The following is a 25,610-nucleotide window of genomic DNA, read 5'->3' on the forward strand; positions in this document are numbered from 1 at the left end:
CACAAAAATCACTCATGGTTATTTAGAATCAATGCAAATTTAACACTTTTTTTTTTACAAATACACGACCATGATTCAAACCACTGTAGACGGTATTGACTAGGTGGTATACAACTACGGCCAGAAGTACAAAGGACAAACGATCCGTTAATGTCATAACAGATTAGGAAAATTTATGCAGCAGGTTAGGATAATTAATGTAGCAGGTTAGGATAATTAGGTTAAGTTTAAGAAAAGGGTTAGGTTTAGCTAAAATGCTCTCCTAACCTGCTACGAAAAGTTACTTCCGTCAGTAGTTGTGCTCCATTTAGTCACAACCACTGTAGACCGATGACTGATTATGGATCACCCAGTCACAGTAATGCACCACAACATAATGCACAAATGTATAAAATAGAATTTAACAGTGTTGGGTAAGCTACTCTGAAATCATAGTTTACCAAACTACCAATTACTTCACACTGGAAGAAGTTAAGCTACACTATAGCTACCTTTAATAAAACAAATAATTAGCTTTAGTTAAGTAATTTTGAAAAACTAGTTCACTACATCCAAGCTACTTCGTGAAAAATGATCCTATCTAAATCTGAAATAGACTAAAATTTGCAAGAACAAATCACTCTGGAGTCAGATGTTAACAGAAAGTGTCATTTAGCCTATTAAACACATTTCAAGTGAGGAAATTCTTGCCAACTTCACCCATATTATTTGAGCAAGTAATTAGCTAATAAAAATGTAATAAACTACTGAAAACACTACCAAGATTTAGATTTAGTTAAACTACCACCAAGCTATGACAACATGTAATTTAGTTAGTAGTTGAACTACATGTAGTTCACTACTCCCCAACACTGGCGTTCAACAACTTAACAAATCACTTAGTAAAATAAGAAACTTTACAAATTAACCATATAACATTTTGAAATTAAGATAATGGTTGAGTACAACAATGTCAAACATTTACAGTTCAGAGATGAGCACCAAGCTGGGGTTGACAGTAGTGTTTGAGGAGCACAAAGGTGAATCACTTACAATATTTACAAGTCATGCTCAACTTTGGACAGTAGCTCTACAAGTGCATGATGAGATACAGTTTCAGCATGCCACCATCTCCGCAAGTCCTTATGTCCAGTATTTGATTATAGTATACTGTATAAGTGTCACAGTTACCGTCCTGTAGCAAAAGCCCCTGGTTCCTTCCTAGCCTCTCATGTCCTCTCAGACCCAGTCTATCCTGCTGGTCTTGGTGTCAGGACTAGACGGTGGGGTACTGAGACACGGCTCCAGAGGCACAGACTCCCAGGGGTCCTCCACCACTGCACTAACACAGCCCTGCAAGCCGTAACACTGCTGAACCCCCTGCAAACCCTCTCAGCCCCCCAGCAAGTACCCGTGAGGCTGCCCTGTGCCCCCCTGCCAGTGCCAATGAGGCTGCCCCACTACCTCGCCCCAAAGCCAGTTCAGTCAGGAAGCCCAGGCTCTGGGAGGGGAGGCTGAAGAGCGGCAGCCCCCTGTAGAGCTCAGGCAGGGGGCGGCCGGCCACCAGGAGGCTGGGGGGACAGAGACTTAAACTGCACCAGGGTGAAGCGTTCGCCGGCGCGGCCCTGCAGATAGTCCACAGAATGCAGGTGAGTGAAGCGCTGAAGACATCCAAATATGGGGAACGACACCCCTCCACAGACTCTCCATCCTCTTCACACCCACTCCCCCGGAGAGTGTCCCTCTCCCAGCCCCTCCTGCCCCACTCTTCTGCCCTCTCCCAGGCTGCCTGGGTCAGCACCAGCACTACCTTTGACCCCTGTCTTTGCAGGCAGTCCAGCTGGGAGTTGAGCCATGGAACAGGTCCCAGGACACTGAGCTCAGCCTGGCTCCACAGGTCAACAGACACACTGAAGCCCAGAGAGGACAGGAACGAGCCCAAATGGCACACCAGTCCCGGCAGAGCTTGATCGCTGTCAGGAGGGTACAGCAACACGATATTGCTGCCGCCTACTGCGCCTGAGAGAGGGGGAGAGGTGTGTAGAGAAAAGGGAGGGAGAGGGAGAATAAGGACAGAGGGAAGGGAGGTAGAGGGAAGGAAATCAAGAGAGAGAGCGCTTATTTTTCTAAAACATGAAGAAAGTGTTTAATTGGACTCATACTAGAGACCCTGAATAGAAGGGGCAAATCATTACCTCCTATGTCATCGTCTTTCAACCATCTCCACAGGTATCCTGTGGACAGACACACATCGTAATTATGGAAAAGTCATTACGATGAGATGTGTGTGCTGTCCTAGCCTCAGTGCCAATCTGAGAAATTTGCCTCACACACTGGAAATAAAAATCTCAGGCTTGAAACCAGGCTAGTTGTATTATATTAATTTCAGTAGATGTGATTAGATAACTTCAGAGATAGCTAATAATATTATTAATATATAGTTGCATCACTAACCTTTGAGCACCGGGGACAACGTAGGCCCCAAGTACTGCCAGACAGATTAGTAGTAGCCCGATCAGGAGAGTCAGACTCCATCGGTTCCTGGATGCTATAGGAGAAGTCTATCTCATTATACAGTTTAGAGCTGGGGATCAATGCCTCATAATCCATGACTGTATCCATTATTTCTGCCAAATATCCTTCTAGCTAATAGAGCACTAATCTCTACGCTGCGTGTTAGAGAGACAGAGATTAACCAATGAGCTAACCTGGTCTATACTATCGAACACTGATATATAATATGGTTAATTTGTCAGTTGAATTAATACAGTCAACTCCAAATGTATTGGAACCCTTGATAAAGATGAGCAACAAAAATACTATATAAATGAACTAATACAAATTCTAAGATATATTGTATGCAAAAAATTTGGGAAAATAAATGATTTTATAATAATACAATTGCACGTTGTTTAGAAAGTAATACCCCCCCCCCAAAAAAAAGAAGTGCCAAAATGATTGGCACCCCTAAAGATTGAAACAAAAAATGTAAATCTGCATGAACATTCTACTTTGTAAAGGTCGTCTCAGCTTAAGGAACTGTAATGTGGCCTTCCATGGCCTTCCTGTTTCACTGGGGCATAAAAATTAAGTAACACACACAAAATCCATTTGTCATCCATCACCATGGGGAAAGGTAAAGACCTCAAACAAAAAGACACAAATGGTTGTTGACCTTCATAAAAATCAGGCAATGGGTACCAAAATATTACTAAAACAATAATTAAGCAATAAGGCACTTGGGAGTTTGTGATATATTGCCAATATACCACGGCTAAGGGCTGTATCCAGGCCTTCTGCGTTGTGTCGGGCATAAGAACAGTGTTTAGCCGTGGTATATTGGCCATATAGCACACCCCCTTGGCTTATTGTTTAATTATACCACTATTAGGGCAAGTATTGTAAAGTGTATAACCACTTGAACAGTGATAAACTTGCCGGTAAGTGTATCTTGTCCACACGCACAGTGAGGAAGATGGTTTGGGAGGCAATGGAAAATTGAAGGCAACAGTTGGAGAATTACAGAATTTGGTCGCATCTTGGGGGTCACCAAGTCTCCAGGGTTGCCAGAAAATATCCTTTATTGAGGGCAACCAACGTATGTAAATGCCTGGAGTTTGCGAAATGGCATTGGCACTTGGATTGGATCCGGGTGCTATGATCAGATGAGATGAAAATAGGGGTCTTTAACCACGCAAACCAGCGTTGGGTTTTTCGTCGACAAAGGATGCATATGCCAAAAATAAACTCATACCTACAGTAAAATATAGTGGTGGATCTTTGATGTTATGGGGCTATTTTGCTTCCACTGGTCATGGGGCCTTTGTTAAGGTCAACGGCATCATGAAGTCTACCAAGTACCAGAACATTTAGCCTCTACCAGGAAGAACTTGTGGTTTCAGCAAGACAATGACCTCAAGCACACATAAAATGTGAACATATTATATAGCTCAATATTTGTATTGTTCTATATATTTTTTTTAAACATTTTTATCAAGGGTGCCAGTAATTTTGGAGGTGACCAGATAATCAATCATTATAGATAAATTGACCCTCAGGGGTGAAATTCGTACTTGCAAATGGAAATATGAAGGGACCCAGCTTTGTATCCATCCCCTGTACTTTCATCTAGACAACATAAGCAGTACAGTGTCAGACACAAACACTTGCACTTACATTTCAGAGCAAATACAGGCTCACATTTTTATTTATACAGTGCATGCTGCCCAATAGCCATTGGACAAGTGTGAAGGGAAATAAAACACCTTACTTGAACACACAGAGCAGGATGGGGGTTCACATTCATGAACTCTCCTTTTTTCTGAAAAAAGACACATCCAAACACAAACAGTCATCAGAAAATACCAGATATTCTTCTGTGGTTTAGCAATGCCAAAGTCAAGGGTTTGATTCCTGCTTGGACCACCCATACGAAAATGTATGCATGCACTACTGGGAGTCGCTTTTTAAAATACGGAAGACACATGTTAGTTGAATGCATTCAGTTGTACAACTGACTAGGTATCCCCCTTTCCCTTTGGAAAAAAAGAGTCTGCTAAATGGCATATATTATTACACACACTATTAAAGGTAATGGGTTAAGTCGACTTTTCACACGGTTGGCATTACCCAATGTCCGTGGAGAAGTGGCCGTCCACCCGGTGTGTTTGTGGTTGTGCATCCGACTCATCGTCATGGTCAGTGTTTTGTTAGAACTATTTAATTGGAGCACAGCCACACCTCTTCTCATCAATCACAGCTTGGAGCCTGGGCACTGAGACATGAATCAGTCAGATGTCAGTCAATCAGGGGTTTAAATGGTGGCATAAAACTAAAGCAGGCTCTGTGCGGGTGTAGAGAACAGTGCACTAATGGAAATGATTGCAATTTAAAACTGATAGTGACTCGCCATTGCATTCGTTCACAACACCTAGGTTTGGGGAACAACCTTTGAGACAGAAAAGGGGAGAGTGTTGTCATCAAAATACATGATCTGATGAATAAAATGCATAGCCTAGAGTACAGTTGTGGTAGAAATGTATGATGTATATTATTCTTGGCGTTTTGTAAAAGAGGGGATTGTGGTGGTCCCTGAGGTAGATAATGTATAGACCTTGACTGGACTGCCATATGGTACTGGCGCCAGCAATAAGGATAGCCACATCTGCAGGAATCAAACAAACTATTACATATTGGGCGATATGTGCGGTCCACTAAACAACTCTAAAGTTCCCCCAAATAACCATCATATTTTTAATAGACAACAGTTCAATGACAGGTGATAGAGGGAATTTACTTCAGGAGAGTTCTGGTCCCCCAGAGCTGAATGGTTCAATGTAAATGTCACTTTCTTGCAGCAATCAATGATGCGTGGGTAGCTGTAACAATGTTACAGAAGCTTCTGGAACACATCCAGTAGGAGAGACAGCAGAGGAAGAATTGTACTTTACCATGAGAAAGTGCAAAACACAGTCAAAAGGTTGAAAGACATTCAGTTAATATGAAGTTAGCAAACACAGCGAGACCATCATTTATTTTACTTGACCGTATACGGTTCCCCCAATTAATGTGTGTGTGTTTCTTACCTTTTGGGCTGGGTGGCATCCCTAGGGCATTCCTTTCACCCACTTCCTTCTGCTTAGAGTTGTAATCTTTGTCACTGTGGTCAGCAGACACTTCCTGGTCCTCATGCTGATCTGGGACTGCAGAAACAGCAACACCATGTCATGTGCTGAGAACAGCAGACACACAAAAGTCCCAGGCACAGTGACGTCCTGTTGGAGTTAACGTTAGTCCTGTTAGATGTAGTGGTAGTGTTATGGTTAAGGACTGAGGAATAATGCATCACAGTGTAGTCTCCCTGGGCAGGCTTGTTGCCTCCCACAATGTATCAAGGGTTCACTGGACTAATCACAGTGTCTTGGACGAGAGAGAGTTTGCTGCAGCTAAATGCTGCCTTTGATCGTGAATAAGACATGGACTTGCAGGCAGGGTTTGCAGTCATGTCTGTTGGTGCAACACAGAAACACTCTAAGCTCCAACCACCTAACATTCACTGGACCTTTCATGGCAGGAAGGGCAACATCTGAGAGCGATAACTTATCACAATTTAAAATATTTTACTGAGTTACAGTTCATATAAGGATATCAGTCAATTGAAATAAATGTATTAGGACCTAATCTAACCACTGGGGAGCCAGGCCCAGCCAATAAGAATGCATTCCCCACAAAAGGGTTTTATTACGGATAGAAAGACTCCTTAGCACCACCACCAATATTACATTCCTGCATTCAGCATTTTAAAGTGGCCTTTTATTGTCCCCAGCACAAGGTGCACCTGTGTAATGATCATGCTGTTTAATCAGCTTCTTGATATGCCACACCTGTCAGGTGGATGGATTATCTTGGCAAAGGAGAAATGCTAAATTTACAGGGCTGTAAACACATTTTGGAGAAATACGATTTTTGTGCGTATGGAAATTTCTGGGATTTTGTATTTCAGCCCATGAAACATGTTGCATTTATATTTTTGTTCAGTGTAATTTGCTTATAATGCACTATATGTATTATGCTTTCTTTGGATGGTCTCACCTTTTACACTGCAGTCAGTCAGGCCCTAAGGAGAGAGCACAGAGAGATTGATTTCCTACAAACAGACCAGGCAGGATGGAGTTTGGTAAACTCTGTTCTACAGTACAGACTGAGCTACAGCATGTCAATCAAAACATTCATCTGTTCACTCAAACGGATCAAGCATCTAACCAGTGCACATACACCAGACTGGGCTCCTGAGTGGCGCAGCGGATTAAGGCACTGCATCTCAGTGCTAGAGGTGTCACTACAGTCCCTGATTCAAATCCAGGCTGAATCACATCTGGCTGTGATTGGGAGTCCCATAGGGTGGTGCACAATTGGCCCAGCGCTGGCCTGGTTTAGCAGGGATAGGCTGTCATTGTAAATAAGAATTTGTTGTTAATTGACTTGCCTAGTTAAATAAAGACTAGATCAGGAATTTGGTTAATGCAGGTTAAGGTTCATTGTGATGTTTTCTTTCTGACAGTCTCTGACTACATAAGACAAATTACTGTGCATGGTGTGTGCAAGTGAACTAAAGCTTGTCTGTGTGGTTGGGTTTTTGCATGTGCCCCACACACACACACACACACACACACACACACACACACACACACACACACCCAACATGAATTTGCATGTGGTAAAGAAAGCCACACAAGCATGCACACAAACAAATAACAATATATATATATCTATACAATCATACGTGTGTGCAATAGCTATCCATACCTTATCAGTATTTACAACCTAATTACAATACTTGCGATATTATCTTTAGAATTGAAATTATTTGAAACACACTCGATTAACACTTTAAGGAAACCTAAGAGGCCTAATGTCAATGTCAATACACGATGTGCACCGTGTGTCATCTCCAGCGTACCTGCCGACGGGGACCGTAGCTGCAGCAGTAAGAGTAGGACAACATGAACCCAAAGGAACATGCGAGCCATTGGCTCTACAGCACCCTGACAGCGCTTCTGCCTCCAGGTCCGCGCTTCCTTTTTCTGCGCTCTGTCCCGAAGAGTCCGGAAGTGGAGCTAGTTGCGCTGATCACACGGATTCCCACATCATTATCTAGCACAGGTGTCAAACTCATTCCACGGGGGGCCGAGTGTCTGCGGGTTTTCGCTCCTCCCTTGTACTTGATTGATGAATTAACATCACTAATTAGTTAGGAACTCCCCACACCTGGTTGTCTAGGGCTTTATTGAAAGGAAAAACCAAAAACCTGCAGACACTAGGCCCTCCGTGGAATGAGTTTGACACCCCTGATCTAGAGGCAAAAAAATCATATACTCGTCACATCCCGACGTTTACTGGCAGTCCTCCAAAGGCACAGTGTTTCTCAGTGATTTCTTCATTGTCATCAATTAAAAAATTAAACATGGTACATTTTTGTACATAAGATACATTTCTCACGCACAGGACTAACTAATACATGTGTGTATAGGCATATTGATGCACTGCAATTCATTCATATTACAATTTCACATTGTTGTGTCAACATGCACCTGTTGTTTCAGGTAAATCAAAAGTTAGTTAGCTAGTCCCACGGATGCTCTGTGGCACTTCAATCCAATCTCCTGGAAATAACAGTGTGAATGGCGAGTGTGTGACAGTCAGGAGGACGACAGAGGGAGGAGGTATGTTCACCTGAAAAGGTGGCTCAATTGTGCTGCATGGAGTTGCCAGTTAGATTTCCATGATCAATGCAATTTCGCTTTTTTAGTAACCCATGACAGTCCAGTGGTTGTGGTTCTGATTTACAGAGGCGTCATTCCCATAGGCGAATCAAGGGCACGTGCTCTCTCAGATCTGTTCCGTTACCAATACAGTATACACATAAAGTGTCTGTAGAAAGCAAAAAGGATAAATATCAAGGACATTTACAAAATAACACATTTTTACTAATGTACAAAATAGCATTTCAAAGTACATGGGGTAAAGTCATTAAACACATAATACAGTTCATTTAAACCTTCAATGACAACTGATCTGCCCCTGTTTGCTGCATATAATTGCAAACATTACTTACTTCTCTGGGTAGAACAATTGTCTTATGGTAGGGTGGCTTGGGGATAAACAACCCCCAGGGTTAAGCACCCCCCTCCTGTAATTCTCACAGAAATCACTTTATCTATGTCCCCATTTTTTAAAACACTTTCCATAAATGCCACTAGTCTTGCTCAGCTAAAATTTGCATCGGTCTCAACTTAAGTCACTCCAAACAAAACGATTGAGATACATTGATCTAATATTTTGTAATTTAGTCGAATGAAGTTAGATCTATAAATGTTAGATATACACACACAAAGGGAACCTAAAGATCAGTTAATTATACTACTTTAAGATAAAAAAATATATAGAATGATTTGGATAGAAAATGAAAAAAGAGTCTATACATCAAGACCTCATAGTGAGGATATTAATATTGAGATGTGCAATATAATTTTGTTTCGATTTGATTTAAGTAAAATAATTTACCTAGGCTTCAGCTTTTAGGGGTTAATTACTCATGACTAAAAACATATAAAATGGATTTTTAGCAAAACGGACCCCCATTCGAAACTTTGTTTTTATTGAACAACAGTTTTTTTGTTTCCCTTCATAATGTGTTTGCCTAAGGATAGCCCATATCTACTGTAAATCTTACCTAACCTTGATTTTTTCTTTCAGAAAGGGGGTAATTCCCCCCCCCCCCCAAGTCACCCTATAAGGTTCCAGATGCTTTGCATACAGTCTACCGTTGACTCTAGTGGACGTGCTGACTACGCTTCAGTTGGCATACTGAGTATGGAATGTGAGTCATTGGGGATATTTGAGTAATACTGGTTCACTGTCAGTCTGAAGGGGTTCACAAACCAGTTGTTTAATAATAAAACAATAACATGCTTTAAAACTATAGCAGGATCTAAGTATGACACTGTCTATTTAGTAAATCAATGCTTAAATCCTTGTTTTAATTGAATAAAAGGCTATCTGAATTAATAAGGAGGTGTGATGACCCACATTGGTTGAATTAACGTTGTTTCCACACCATTTCAATTAAATTATGTTGAACCAACGTGGAATAGGCATTGAATTGACATCTGTCCCCAATGGCGAGAAAACACATTGATACAGAAGTTTCTTTGTTGATTATCAGGAATCAAGGTAAGACCCAGATGCAGACACGTCGAATTGACAATGGTTTAATATTCCAACAGGGGCAGGCAATAGACAGGTCAAGACAGGCAGGGGTCAGTAAACCAGAGTTGGGGCAACGTACCGGACGGCAGGATGGCTCAGGGGCAGGCAGAGTGGTCAGGCAGGAGGGCTCAGAGTCAGGACAGGCAAGGGTCAAAACCAGGAGCACGAGAAAAGAGAGACTGGGGAAAAGCAGGAACTGATCCCCCCCAAAAAAACTAAACGCTGGTTGACTTGGCAAACAGGCAACATACAAACAGAACAGGTATAAATACACAGGGGATAATGGGGAAGATGGGCGACACCTGGAGGGGGGTGGAAACAAGCACACAGACAGGTGAAACAGATCAGGGTCTGACAGTACCCCCCCCTCTAGGGGCGTCACCTGGTGTCCTACCTGGGTGTACACCTGGTTGAACGGGGTATCGACGTTGAAAATCCACGACGAGGCCTGGGTCCAGGATGTCCCTAGCGGGGACCCAGCACCTCTCCTCCGGGCCATAACGCTCCCAGTCAACCAGGTACTAGAACCCCCTGCCCAGACGTCGATCCTTCAGGAGACGCCTCACCGTGTGGCCGTCGATGAAACAGGGTATAGAGGGTGGGCCCGGAAACAGTAGACAAAGGGCTGTGAGACATGGGTTTGACTCTGGACACATGAAAGGTGGGATGTTTAGGGATAGCCTCCTTTTTTAAAATGTTTGCCCAAATGACATACCCAAATCTAACTGCCTGTAGCTAAGGAACTGAAGCAAGGATATGCATATTCTTGGTACCATTTGAAAGGAAACACTTTGAAGTTTGTGTTAATGTGAATTGAATGTAGTAGAATAACACAATAGATCTGGTAGAAAAGAAGAAAAAAAAATGTATTTTTCTACCACCATCTTTGAAATGCAAGAGAAAGGGCAAAGTTCTAGCCATCACTCTGGTTGTAATTCCGATAGTGTCCACAAGATGGCAGCAGTGTATGTGCAAAGTTTGATGGATAACTTGAAGTATGAGTGAACTTCAAGACTGTGAAGTTCCCAGGTACATTTGGGAAAATCGTGAAGGAGCTATTCGCATTCATATTACATTTTTATGTAAGAATATCGTCAAATCTGTATACTTGGACTTTGATTTAGCTTTCCAAGTATTAGTAGCCATAAGTTCAACATTTGCTAAACAACCAGTTTTCAAAACTCTGAATATCCTTATAATTTTTGTCCAAAATGAAAAGGCATGCTGTCGTACAAGGTTAGTAGCTACATTTTACGACATATACATGGTTTCTGGATACTCCTGTAAAGCCCAGCTTATTGGCTATCTAGCTAGCTTTGTTTGACCCCGATTGGTGCTTATTTGACAAAGATAGTCGTTCAAGAGATGACTGCCGTGTCATCGGCATGCCATGAAGGCGTTGCTCTGACCAAATATGGTGTCCTATAGGACATACTACACCCCTAATGATATAGTGAAGTCTTGTTACCTTCTAGGATCTCTGAGGAATACATACGAACGTGATTTGACTCGTTTGAAACAACGTTTAGGGTTAGATTTTCAGATTCCTTCCTTCGCAAATTGAACGAGTGGAAATACAAAATCGATCGTGCATGCCATATGGACCTTTTTAGGATATGAAAAAGGATTTTATCTAACAAAACAACACTTCATGATATCTCTGGGACCCTTTGGATGATACATTCTGAATCTTGCTCTGATTTAAGTACACATTTCACCTTCAGCGGGGAATGTATCAAACCTATCGCTGTATAGTTAGTGCCCAAAGATATCACATACTTTAACCAACTACTGCTGTTGAAATGGAGAATGATGAAGTGAGTTTCTGTAACCTGTGATGACGTGAGCACCGGTGGTGAGGGTACACATCAAGGACATTCAGTTTCACACAATAATAGTTTTGTTTATTTGAATGGGGACAAACACACTGTTTGTTCATCGTGTCAATCGTCCGATGCATTGCACTAGTGTGTCTAGCTCAAGCAAATTTCCGACACCCGTCCCTAAATAGACTAATGAAAACAAAAGGAAAGAAATACGTAATCAATAAAAAATATCACATCTTTACATTATCATAATTATATCCACAATGCCAGCCTTCAATTAGATGCACCTAAGCAAATCTCATAGCACTAATATATACAACTTGGACATACAACAGTCTTAATGGGTCTGTTGGATAACACACAGCAGTTCATACATGACTGCGCTGCTGAAGCAGTAGCAGCCTGTTGGGAAACGATGCAGTAGAAAGACCCTGCAGTTTTCGCTGGTGGACATTCCAGGCATTTGCAGCTTCTGCATCTGTTTGGTCAGGGGGTTCAGGGGACAGACCATTGAGAGACACTTGAAGACGAGGTTCACATTTGAAAATCAGACGAAGTGTTCAAAGCTCAGTACATTGTACAGGATGTGTCCAGGATTTTCAGCGCATGGCTCTAGTGACAATTCTTTAACTTAGATTTTTGGTTGAGATGGAGACGTGAATCAAACATAAATTACTTTGTAGACAAACTGGATATTGAAATGCGCTTGGTAACCAAATATTAACATTTGAAGAATATATACCTTCTGCTTGGATAGTTCCATTTACTTTTGTAATACAGTATATAGTAGAGGTCGACCGATTAATCGGAATGGGCGATTAATCGGGGCCGATTTCAAGTTTTCATAACAATCGGAAATCGGTATTTTTGGGCGCCGATTTACACCTTTATTTAATCTTTATTTAACTAGGCAAGTCAGTTAAGAACACATTCTTATTTTCAATGACGGCCTAGGAGGGGCAGAACGACAGATTTTTAACCTTGTCAGCTCGGGGGATCCAATCTTGCAACCTTACAGTTAACTAGTCCAATGCTCTAACACCTGATTACATTGCACTCCACGAGGAGCCTGCCTGTTGGCGAATGCAGTAAGCTAAGGTAAGTTGCTAGCTAGCATTAAACTTATCTTATAAAAAACAATCAATCAATGACTGTCATTGCGCCAATGTGTACTTAACCATAAACATCAATGCCTTTCTTAAAATCAATACACAAGTATATATTTTTTAAACCTGCATATTTAGCTAATAGAAATCCAGGTTAGCAGGCAATATTAACCAGGTGAAATTGTGTCATTTCTCTTGCATTCATTGCATGCAGAGTCAGGGTATATGCAACAGTTTGGGCCGCCTGGCTCTTTGCGAACTAATTTGCCAGAATTTTACGTAATTATGACAACATTGAAGGTTGTGCAATGTAACAGGAATATTTAGACTCATGGATGCCACCCGTTAGATAAAATACGGAACGGAATAAACATTTTGTTTTCGAGGTGATAGTTTCCGGATTAGTCAAAGGTATATGGTTTAGAGAGAAATAGTCAACGCATTATAATTCCTGTAATAACTTGCGGCTGAATTTGAAAGGGGTTCCTTCGTTATTTTACCGTTCATGTCTTCCATAGAGAATGTCTTGATCTACTTCAAATAAGGTCTGTGTTTCGTGCAGGCTTAAACCGCCTCGACGTTTTGATACCCGTGTATATCTCACTAGGATAAGGTAACGTTTGTCAACATATTTTCATAAATCCACTCTACAATTTTTTTTATCTTCGCTTATATTTAGCCAATATTGATCAGAGTTACCTTGTCCTATGGATATCTACACAGTTATACAATTGGCACGGTGATGTAAGCCTACACGAAACACAGACCTTATTTTAAGTGAATCTAAAAATATCCTATGCAATAAATGAAGGAACCGCTTTTCAGATTTTGCTAGGTGTCATGGGAATTATGACTCGCACTTTGGTTGTCAATTCTTACCATGCCCATTATTAAAATAGGATTTCCTGCATATAGAAAGTAAGGTTTTTGTTTTCAACGTTCATCACAGGTAACTTACTCTATTTTTATTCAAACAGTTGAGAGTATTTGTCTCCTAAGCAGACTCTTCAGTATCATTGTCACTTCAGAGCTGTGTGCGTGTGTGTATTTATGTATTATATTAAGTAAAATAAAAGTGTTCATTGTTCATTCAGTATTGTTGCAATTGTCATTATTACAAAAATGTGTGTGTGTATGATATATATATATATATTTAAAAAATATATATTTTTAAATAAATCGTCCGATTTAATTGGTATCGGCTTTTTTTGTCCTCCAATAATCGGTATCGGCATTGAAAAATCATAATCGGTCGACCTCTAGTATATAGCAATAAAGCTAATGTAACAGTATTTATTCTACCTTAAAATAAGTAACAGATCTATGGCCACATTGAGGTTAGCCTACTGTAACTATAAATGTCTTATGTAATTATAGATAGTGTGCATGTTCAAGATAGCATGCAAAGGTCATCACAGGTCTGTGGAGATCTTCACAATTGCTATAATAATCTGTGTAGAATCTCAAATATTACCCACGTTGAAATGACATGGTGTTCCCAGTGAGTTAGGGATCATCTAACTCAGGTAGTATTTACATCACACATTGTCCATGATGGTTCTATCACCCTTATACTTCCTGGGTGGACTTTTTGTGTTCTTCACTTGTGATCTGGGGACTTTGGTCCTGTTCATCATCATCATTTTCTTTCTTTGCCTTCTGTTCCAGACTTAACTTTGTGAGTCTTTCCCTAGGTCTCTTACTTGCCTGTAGAGAACAGAGGGACAGAGCACAGAGGGAATAAGAGAATTAAAGGATGGATTCCCTTCTTTTGCCCTCCCAAGAGAGTTGCATCGCCTTCTGTTCATCTTACCATCTTCGGTCTTGCCTTTCGTCTTGTTTTACTGTGCTTTTGTCACTTCCATTTTTTTCCTCTTCACTTCTTCTTCTTTCTCTGCTCGAGAAAGAAGAAGAAGTGAAGAGGAAAAAAATGTAATGTATAGTTGGGTCTGGCACACTGTTTTCGCCAGGCTCATCCCCCTTATTCTTCGGTGTAGAAGTGGCCCGATCTTCAGTTTCACTCTGAATTTCTCCAGATTCTGCTGGTGTTTCTGATAGCTCTGTTCCACTTTCAGGCAGGGCGTTGTCATCCAGCACAGACTAGCTATACTGTACATCTCCTCTATGTAATTAAAGTTCTCTTCAGTGGCTGGAATGCATTTTGGGCTCAGTGCAGGCTTTTGTTCCGGCTCGTCTTGACACTGTCCATTGCACGATCCATAGAATAATATTTTGACCCAGTGTGGACCCATCTTTGCAGAGCGCAGTCTGGGTTTGGGGGGCACTGCTTCAATGTAAACAAAGCGGTCTCCATTGGAACAGCTAGTGAGTTGGTTCTTGCATCGAATCATGTGTTTCATAACTTTCCCCAGTCTTGTAAACGGCTTTGGTCAGAAACTCTGTCACAACACTGTCATCTGCTGATTCAGGCAGCTCTTTGATTGTAACTTGAACTGAGTTCTGATTGGCCATGCGTGACTTCAGACTGACAGGGTTGTTTTCCTTGAACAGTACATGCTTTCCACAGACAGATATTCCTCCAATAAGGAGTTGCCCTTGCCTCCTTTTTACTTAGATAGATGCGCCAGAGTGCACTCTCTGTACCAACCTCAAGTGGCTTGGGTGGATTACCTGTATGCTATGGTAGAGCTATTCTTCCATCAGGGGGTTAGCTATGGTTAGCCATGGCCTCCTCCCTTGTAAGGATTTCTCTCTCCAAGATGAAGATAGGGTGAACCTTTTCCTTTGGTGTGTTGCGCCCGGCAAACTGTACTCCAAGCCTCCTTTTCTGTAGCATTTCCCTTAATGCTGCTTGATGTGGCAGCCTCCATGCACTCTGACATGTTACTTGTTCTGATTCACTATATTATGTAAAAAAAAAAAAATCACTTATATAATCAAAACTAAATAATTAGCCAAGATTGTTCAGAGTAACGTAGTGAATTTGAATCTTGTTGTATTAACAGAGGGTGGTTGATTTTGTAGGAGATATTCACCAGATTAAGGTGTCTCCTTTGTTCAGGCAAACCCACAAAGATAAGGCTGATGTATGTGGTTTCATGGTCAGGCTCAAACAGTGCACTCAGTACACAAATAACAAACTGTGGCCATACGTGGGACGTACCCAGATGACTATATTTACTTAGCAAATCAAGTGGTAAGGTATCTTAGTGGTGAAGTGTTACCCCCTACTGACTTTAGGCATAAATGTTCATCGTCTCTGCTACACTGTTTGGGTCACTACACCAACAATGCTTCATGTTACAGTCAAGACAAAAAAATAAATAATAATCCCCTGTATAAAAGGTAAAACCTGAGATGCCCTGCCTCATCACCACGGTGGCCCACTGAGTGACTCCTCCTGCAAAGTGCTTGGCTCTGTCCTCTCTTCATTGGTTGACAGTGGCGACACATGCCTGCTTAGTGTCCTCTCTGACATCACTTTCTGCGACAATTTCGGTTTTGGACCCTCTTCTTCCTGTGGGTGCGTCCGTGGCAACTCATCTTGTGAGTTAGTCGTCGTGCCAACCAAAGCGACAATGTCTTGGAGAGGAGTCTGGGCCAGCAGTGCCAGCTGCCAATCACATTGTTCCTTCCTCTAGCCATCCCGCCCAGCTCTCGTATCAGGCTCCCAAAATCTCGAGGCAGGCAGTAGCGCGGGACACCTCTGAGGTCTTTGGGGATGTCTCGGCTGTGACAGAGGTCCTGGAAGTAGACAAGGGCAAAGCCGTGGCTCTCTCCTGTCCCCTGTAGTGCCCCCTGCAGACATGACAGGGCAGCCCTGAACACCGGCCCCGTCACTGAGGAGGGCTCCCTCTCCTCCTCTCCGCTCCTACCTTCCACTTTCCTTTCCACTCCTTTCTTCATTCCTGCTTGCTCCTGTTTATCTCTTGTTTTCTCAAGTCCTTTCAGCTCTTCTCCTCCACTCTCCCCTTGTCGCATCTCCTCTCCTTTACTCCCTCCTGTCTTTTTCCCATCTCTCCTATTCCCTCCATCTCGCTCTTCTCTCCAGCTCTTGTAGGTCTCCTTAGCCTCTGGGCTCCATATGATCAGCACCCGGCCTCCTGCCTCTCTGACTGCATCCCACTGTCCATACATCCAGGGTACAGGGCCCAGCTCAGCCACACCAGCCCCAGACCTCTCCATAGCCCCAGGACCATCCCCATTGGAGATCTGGGCCCACAGAGCCATGCGCACATCAGCACACAGCTCCCCCTGTAGAATGGAGGCCAAAGCACACACGGGAGACACATGGGCTGACAGCTCTGAGGAACACACCAACAACACAGGCCTCTGGATGAACAGCCAACCTGCAGGGAGCGAGAGAAGGGGCGAGGCAGACACACACACACACAAAGGAGAGGGTTACGGGGATGATATAAAAAAAAAAAAAGATTGCAAATGATTGTCAGTTATTGCTTGATTTCTCAATTATTTCCCTGATGGCCATTAAGCCTTTGGGATCAAATCAAATGTGGATTAAATTAGGTTTGAAGGATAAGGTGATACAAAGACACACAGACAGAGCAGACAAGTAGGTCAAAGACAGCACATAATATTGCAAACATTGTTAATGCAATATAATATGACTGAGGACACAAGAACGGGCTACAAAGGTCTGCGTACAGTGCAAGAAAAACTGACCTGTGACTCCATTCTTGGTCACATAGTGGATGAGGCGTCCCAGCATTGCCACAGTAACCAGAAGTGTCAAGGCTGCAACAGCATAGAGACCCCATCTCCTGTGGGAATCTGAGAAGGCATATGAGGATACTACTTATAAGTGCTGGAAGGTGTGTGTGTGTGTGTGTGTGTGTGTGTGTGTGTGTGAGAGAGTGAACTCACAGTCAGGACAGAGTATTCTCCTCCCATACTGTGGAGGATCTGACCGCCATACCTTCAGAGTTAAAGAGAGCGTGAAATGAAAAGAAAGTCAAAGGTAAGATAAGATATCCTTTCACATAATACAAAAAACATTCATAGTTAGGTCATACCTGCACACACAGTCCCTCAGTTAGGAAGGATAAGGGCAGGTTCAGCTGTGTCTCTCTGGTGCCATCCTGTACAAGAGAAAACTGCACTCTTAACAGCATGGACCAGTGTCATTAGCTCTATAATAATGGTAATAGTGTCTTCTTACCATGTTTACTAAGTAGATAGCTCCTCTGGCCACACATCCCTTGTCCTGCCATACACAGAGTTGAGCAGCAAAGGATGCTGGGATATTGGAGGTGAGATAGACACGGAGACTCTGTGAACCGGGACCAACATATGCCTCCCACTTAGACATACCTGAGGGAAGGAGGGAGAGAGATGTTGTTCAAATCACATTTTATTTGTCTTATGCGCCGAATGGATGTAGACTTTACCGTTACAGTGAAATGCTTGATTACGAGCCCTTCAATGATGCAGTTAAAAAATAAAATAATAATTGTAACACAAGAGGAATTAAACTATATACAGTACCAGGTATTTTAGGTAGATAAAGTATGTGGACACCCCTTCAAATTAGTGGATTAGGCTATTTCAGCCACACCCGTTGCTGACAGGTGTATAAAAATCGAGCACACAGCCATGCAATCTCCACAGACAAACATTGGCAGTAGAATGGCCTTACTGAAGAGCTCAGTGACTCAACATGGCATCGTAACAGGCTGCCAACAAGTCAGTTCATCACATTTCTGCCCTGCAAGACCTACACCGGTCAACTGTAAATGCTGTTATTGTGAAGTGGAAACGTTTAGGAGCAACAACGCCTCAGCCACAGTGGTAGGCCACACAAGCTCACAGAACAGTACCGTCTGTCCTCGGTTGCAACACTCACTACCGAGTTCCAAACTGCCTCTGGAAACAATGTCAGCACAATAACTGTTAGTCAGGAGTTTCATTAAATGGGTTTCCATGGCCGAGCAGCAGCACACAAGCCTAAAATCACCATGCGCAATGCCAAGCGTTGGCTGGAGTGGTGTAAAGCTCATCGCCATTGGACTCTCGAGCAGTGGAAACACGTTCTCTGGAGTGATGAACCATTTAGCAGTCTTATGGCTATTTAGCATAAGACTGGGGCCCAGCTGTATAACATTTTAAGGATCCGAGGGCCCATGCCTAATCTTCTCAGCCTTCTGAGGGTGAAGAGGCACTGTCGTGCCCTCTTCACGACTGTGCGGGTGTGTGTATGGACCATGTTAAGGCCTTAGTGATGCGGACGCCAAGGAACCTGAACGTCTCGACCGCTTCTCCTGTAGTTCACGATAAGCTTCTTGGTTTTGCTGACGTTGAGGGAGAGGTTGTTGTCCTGGCACCACACTGCCAAGCCTCTGACCTCCTCCCTATAGGCTGTCTCATCGCCGTCGGTGATCAGGCCTACCACCATTGTGTCGTCAGCAAACTTGATGATGGTGCTGGAGTCGTGTATGGCCACTCAGTCATGGGTGAACAGGGAGTACAGGTGGGGACTAAACTCGCACTCCTGAGGGGCCACCGTGTTTAGGGTCAGTGTGGCGGAGTTGTTGTGGCCTAGCTCGTTTGGGAGTTTCGCGTCACTGGGCATCACTGGGTTTCCATTTGTTATAGTCCAACGAGCATCAGAGCGGGTGTAATAGAATCCCACCTTCCTCCTATATTGTCCTTTTTCATGTTTGATGTCTCGGAGGTCGTAGCAGTCTTTCTTGTATGCACCCATATCCGTGTCCCATTCTTTGTAAGCAGTAGCTCTAGCCTTTAGCCCAGCAAGGATATTGCCTGTTTTTTTGGTTTACACTGTGGAAACGACATCGTCTATGCACTTATTGATGAAGCCCGTGACTGATGTGGTAAACTCCTCAATGCTATCGGTTGATCCCCGGAACATATTCCAGTCTGTATTAGCAAAATAGTATTGTAGCCTCGGGTCTGCTGGTACTTCCTGTTTGAGCTTTTGTTTGTAAACAGAAAGAAGGGTTTATAGACTCATGGTCGGATTTGCTGCCGAAGGGAGAGTCTTGCATACATTTGGGTAGACTAAAAGTGGTATGGAGTTTTACCGCTCTTAGTGGCACAGAAGATGTGTTTATGAGCTCCCGAGTGGCGCAGCGGTCTAAGGCACTGCATCTCAATGCTTGAGGTGTCACTACAGATTTGAATCCAGGCTGTATCATAACTGGCCGTGACTGGGAGTTCCATAGGGGCGTGCACAATTGTCCCAGCGTCGCCAGGGTTTGGCCGGGGTAGGCCGTCATCGTAAATAAGAATTTGTCCTTAACTGACTTGCCTAGTTAAATAAAAAGGTTAAATAAATAAATGATAACAATATCAAGTGCAGTATTTATATCACTGTGGTGTTGTGGTCTCTCACCTGGCAGGAATGGACAGTGGACATCAAAGCTGCTTCTAAAGGACAGCTACAGAGAAGAGAGACATGACTGAAACCCACATGTATCATGTATTATAAAGTTAACTGTTGATATTATACATGTATTGGCTCACAGTCTTACCTGCACACACATCTGAGGGTGTTTATCCACAGCAGAAACATTATATTTCTGTCAACGGGAGAGGGAAGGGAATAATCATCATCATTATCCTCCTCTTCATCATCATCGTAGTAATCACCAACCCTTACCAGAGCTCTCTTCTCCACTATGTCCTCCAGTGTGGAGTTGAGGATGGGAGTGCAGTGGGATGTGTTTCTCTGGTGTTGCCAGCAGAGGGAGGCAGAGAGCTTCAGGTAAGCAGCAGGACACGGGGAGCTCAATGCCAGGTTGGAGCTCAACTCACCATACAGAGTCACAGAACTGGAGCGCCACACGTCTCGGCCCTCTTCAGATCACACACAGACAGTGCATTAATACAGAGAGTAGTGTGAGGAGTGAATGCTCTGCTGGTTTATCTGTGACTCACAATATTAGATCCAGCAGAAAGCCCCTGGTTTCCCAGATCAGATTCACAGGGCAATGTACAGGTAATACACGCAGAGACTGAAGCTAATCATCAACTACTGCATCTCACACAAGTCTAAGAGACATAAAAATAAAAAAAACGGAATACTCGCCATCTAATGAGCTGTTCACAAATGGGCAAACTGTGGTTCGCCTTGCATCCAGGTGTGTGTAATATACCTGTAGCAGGCAGACATACAAAACAGACAAGTAAGTAAGGACACTTACATGAGACATAGTTTGAGCCATGCAGTAATGTCACTGTCCATCGCACATTATCTGATATGTAGTTGAGTGAGACCTTACCTGTACACAGACACAGTGAAGCAGGTAGGGGAACCTGAGAGTCACTGACAACGCCCGATTGGTGTCAATCTGGTGAAAACATACATTATCTATAAACAAATTATAAACAACTTTCACCTTTTGAAACATCTACACACACACAATGAGCTTACAGTAATAAGAGGAGAAATGTTGGAGCATTCTGAGTCTGTCTGCCTGTAGCACAGCCTGGTGTATACTTCAGGTGAGAGAGCCGGCTGGTATGTGCGGTCCCCAGTTGCTACAGTTACAGTGAGGGATCGAGCCACCTCCTCAACAAACAGGTCAAACTCCGGCACTGGCTCTGAATCACCACAGACAGAGAGTCATAGTATGCAAAATTACTATAGAAATGTAATCAAGTATTATTGTTATTTTGATCACATGAGGGAAGGGAATAAGTGATGGATGTGAAAGGTTTAGGTTTTGAGATTCATTACCTGGACAGATGTCTTGTACGATGTACCTGTCTTCTCTCTTTGGTTTGGAGGACAAAGACACATACACTTCTCGCCCTGCGTCGGCCGGGAAACAGTCATACACCAACTCCCACTGAAGGGCAGCAGAGACACAGCACCATCATCAGAAACACATGTTCACCTGTTTTAATGTGTACGCGCAAGAAAATATCAGATCTTACCAAAATTTGATGGCCAATATTACGGAGACGTAAACGTTTGATTTTGGTCTTTCCTCCGTTGAATGAAAGCGTGTCTCTCCACTTAAAATAAAAACAAGGCAACAGTAAACATGTCATCAACCACGAATGATGCAGGGCCCCCCTTGGGAAATCAGTGTCCTTTTGTAAATGACAGGTCCACAATGACAGGTCCACAGTCCCCCTCCACGATTTCATCGTGGGGGACAATTAATAGATAAGAGGGTTAGGGCGTGAACTTAATTGTATCCCTCTATATTATCCAGCTGATAACTTTGGAAGCCAAGGAATATTCACTGGTCAGCGGAATGAAAAGAAGTTGTTACCTGTAAAGTGCGATTTTTGACATTTTCTATGGAGATGATTCTGCGAGTACTAGTTGACAGCTCCAAGTAGGTAATAGTCAGTGTCCCAGTAAAGTCTAGAGAGGAAAAACAGAGGACAGATTAAGGAATCATGGCAGTAAAGGTAGAACGAGAGAAAGTCATGTTAAGGAAGAAAGATAGACAAAAAAGGCAACAGTAAACATGTCGTCCCCCTACAGATGATGCTGCACCCCCCCCCCTAGTGCAAAATCAGTATAACTTTGTAAATGACGGATCTCTATGGCAAGATGCATCACTCACACAAGTTTAATCAAAAGCGGGCCAGTGGTGTGTGAGATATCACGTGTGACAACGTACGTACAGTTCATTACTATAGCGCCCCCCCCTTTGGGTCAATAACATGTGATTTTGTAAACGCCGGATCTCTATGGCAAGACGCATCATTCATTCAAGTTTCGTCTAAAATCGGGCCAGTGGTGTCTGAGATATCGCATGGGTTGACTAGACTAATATTCCTGAGCATGTGTGCCAAATTTCAAACAGATCAAGCGATATAAACATGTGCCCGTTATAGCGCCACTGTGTGGTTGATATGAATGCTCTTGCATATGTTGAGTCTTATGGGTCCCTGAGACATATTTGTTCCCTGTGAGGAGAGGGACCTACGTACCGAATTTCATGACTTTAGGTCAAACAGGATGAGGGGCATGACCTGACAAGGTTTGCATTTTCAATCTGTTGTTATACCGCCACCATCAGAACAATCAGTGTATTTCGTAAAAGCTGGATCTCTATAACAAGACAATTCAATTCACCCAAGTAAAAAAAAAAAAATAAATAATAATATTTATTTTTATTTTTATTTTTTTATTTTATTTTTTTAAATCGGGCCAGTGGTGTCTGAGATATCGTGTGTGACTAATGTACTAACGTACAGAGACAGATCCACAGTCTCCTCCCCAATTTCATCATGGGGGACAACAAACACAAGGTCAGAGAAAGGGAGACTGAGATGAAGACGTTGGATAAAAGTAAGCTGGAATAAGGTTCTGAAGGGGAAGAGGATGATGTGGAGAGTGAGATTGGTTGTGGATGGGGAAACAGAGTTTAAGGCCTTACCTGCAGCTTTCATTCTGACACGGACATGGACACAAGCAGAACAGGAGCCTTGTGATGGAGAGAACCGGAAGGTGGACAGACTCAGCTGGGGAAGACTCTCCAGGTTCCAGGTGGAACCTATTGAAAAAAACAAATGCCACAGAACATTCAAAACTGTACAACGTATGGAGTAAAATATATATACAGTGAAGTCTCAACATTCCAAATAAACTGTTCCTCTTCATATTGTGTATAAGATCAGCTCTTCAAAGGGACCATGGACTAAAGTAACACTTACCATGATGGTGTTGAATCTATGGATAAAGTGGAGGAGACAGGGAAAGGAAGAGGGAGAAGAAACAGAACATGGCTGTGTTGAGTTTGTTATTGACATGTGAAGTGAATATTGATGCAGGTTCACATAGCCTAATGCATTTCCAATACATCATTTCCATTATATATCAATACATCATTTCCATTATATATAGGCTACAGTCTGAGTATAATGTCTCCATTGCTTATTGGTTACATTATCTCCATGAAGATTAACCTCAAAGATGGTATGATTCATTCCTTTACCTCGGTGACAGTTAGTTTAGCGCGTGGTTTCTCCTCCGCGGCGTGCAGGAGCAGCAGCAAACACAACAGGAGCACAGCACGTGCTGGTCCATTTCCGCAACTCATCATGAACATTGATCAGTACTGACACCAGAGACACTTGGAAAAGTCACATCGTATCCGACGTTGCTAGAACAACGCTCAGGCAGCCAACAAACGCAAAATCCAGTGGACCGACAGTGCACATACATGTTTACACTACAGAATGCATTTCAAAACCAAATAAATGTAATTCAATAAAACTGAAAAGTAGGTAGGGCAACATGTTATCTTCCAGTGCCATGTTGTTCTTGTATGTTCCTAATAACTGTTCGAATAGTTCACTGCGGGTTAAATTGTGTCCTCGGAGAGTGCGTAATCGCTGACTAGTTTACGACATACAGCTCCACCTCTCTAGCCGCCTACTCTAGACAGACAGGTTACATCAGTAGTTACCTCCCACAATATACCAGTGAGCGAATACGTTTTGTATGGCCCGGTGCCCCGGGTAGGCGGAGTAGGTACATTTTAGACCGTTCCATTGGTCCTTAAGAGAAATCTCCACTCCCCGGGGCATCGGGCCATACAAAACGAACCACCCAAATGTTCACACTAGTGCTGTTGCTGCTCTACGTCTTGGATTGCCGAGAGTGTGAACTTTGCTTTAACTAACATTAGGGAAATAATAGTCAGGCTATACTGAGAAACAACATTTTATTTAACTGCGGGAAGGACGGAAAAGTTTGCTGCCAAACATTGCAGTCCCCTGCACAGTTAGTGTTGAAGCCTACTATTTTTGTTATTTCAATTACTTTCGAAGACATTTGGAAGTAGGCCAAGTATTTGGATATTATTTATTTGAAAATATTGGCATGTATTTGAACTTACTCAAATACACAGAAACTTCTATTTTCAAATGCAAATATTGTATTACCCCAGGTCTGCTTGGTATTTGAAATAATGTATTTGGAAATAAGTATTTGAAAAATAGTTAAAATAGTAGCCTATGCTAGCTAGGCCTATACATTTGTTTTTAAATGGTCAAATACTTCCAATAGAAGTAGTTGATTCAGACCATATTATTTGAAAAAACTAAAATACTCAGAGTATGCATATATTTGAACCCAGGACTAATCTGAACAACATCTCAGTAGTGTAAAGATAGCGTTAACAGCGGTAGATGAGTCAGATATCTGATTCCGTAATGTTTATAGGCTATTATCAAGTCACATCTATTCCTTTTATCACCACAAAACGATTATTGTATTGCTATTGTTGGATTCTATTCAAAACGGTCTCTATTCACATCCTACAAAGCTAGAGGAAGGACCTCTGAAATGTGGTCCTCATTAAATTCAGTTATGGACTTTGAACAGCCTTGGTTATTTGGATAGGGTAATATTCACCCCATGTCTGTAGCAGTTTCTGGTTAGCCTCACATGTTGTTTTCCAATGTTATTATACAGTAGGTCTGTCTGTATATGTGTATGCATGTGTCAGACGTGGTGGAACGTTTCTGTCAGTTGTGCTATATCTCTCTCAAACACACACACACCACACACTATAATGCTCAGAAATTGTTGAATGTAGTTGACGGTAAGTGGGCTCTCTAACTGGGTCAAGGTTTCATTATGAGTCCTAATTCTCACAATATGTGTCTTTGTGTGTGTGTTTTACAGAGGGTAAAAACCCTGAACAGACACTTCCTCCTTACAGAGACGTCATGCTTTTAACTCCATCCCTTCTGTGCCCTTGAGGACACCTCACACCTGCACACACACACACACACACACACACACACACACACACACACACACACACACACACACACACACACGCACAGTGATTTCACTTGTTAAATGAACTTCAATCAATGTAGTTGAATGGGAGGAGACAGGTTAAAGAAACATTTTTAAGCCTTGTGACAATTGTGTGTGTGTGCAATTCAGAGGGTGAATTGGCAAGACAAAAGATCAAAAGACTTAAGTGCATGTCCCGTGTGGCTCAGTTGG

At 42.5% G+C, this 25,610-nt stretch overlaps 1 protein-coding gene and 1 pseudogene across 1 annotated transcript; both read right to left on the reverse strand.

The window, feature by feature from the left end:
• Positions 1 to 96: 96 nt before the first annotated feature.
• LOC139557974 (uncharacterized) lies at positions 97 to 7,830 on the reverse strand (annotated as a pseudogene).
• A 3,799-nt stretch (positions 7,831 to 11,629) lies between these two features.
• LOC139556943 (interleukin-17 receptor E-like) lies at positions 11,630 to 24,015 on the reverse strand. The gene is made up of 17 exons (XM_071371113.1): positions 23,581 to 24,015; positions 23,300 to 23,315; positions 23,023 to 23,139; positions 21,904 to 21,998; positions 21,560 to 21,640; positions 21,360 to 21,471; positions 21,054 to 21,223; positions 20,902 to 20,970; positions 20,709 to 20,775; positions 20,280 to 20,476; positions 20,152 to 20,199; positions 20,013 to 20,058; positions 17,820 to 17,971; positions 17,674 to 17,739; positions 17,525 to 17,576; positions 17,324 to 17,431; positions 11,630 to 16,989 (listed from the first exon to the last, which is right to left on the reverse strand). The coding sequence occupies exons 1-17, from the start codon at positions 23,692 to 23,694 to the stop codon at positions 16,118 to 16,120; spliced, it is 2,382 nt and encodes a 793-aa protein (XP_071227214.1). The 5' UTR covers positions 23,695 to 24,015; the 3' UTR covers positions 11,630 to 16,117.
• Positions 24,016 to 25,610: the final 1,595 nt, after the last annotated feature.

The sequence above is a fragment of the Salvelinus alpinus genome, chromosome 28 (genome assembly GCF_045679555.1).
Source record: "Salvelinus alpinus chromosome 28, SLU_Salpinus.1, whole genome shotgun sequence".
NCBI classification, from domain to species: Eukaryota; Metazoa; Chordata; class Actinopteri; order Salmoniformes; family Salmonidae; genus Salvelinus; species Salvelinus alpinus.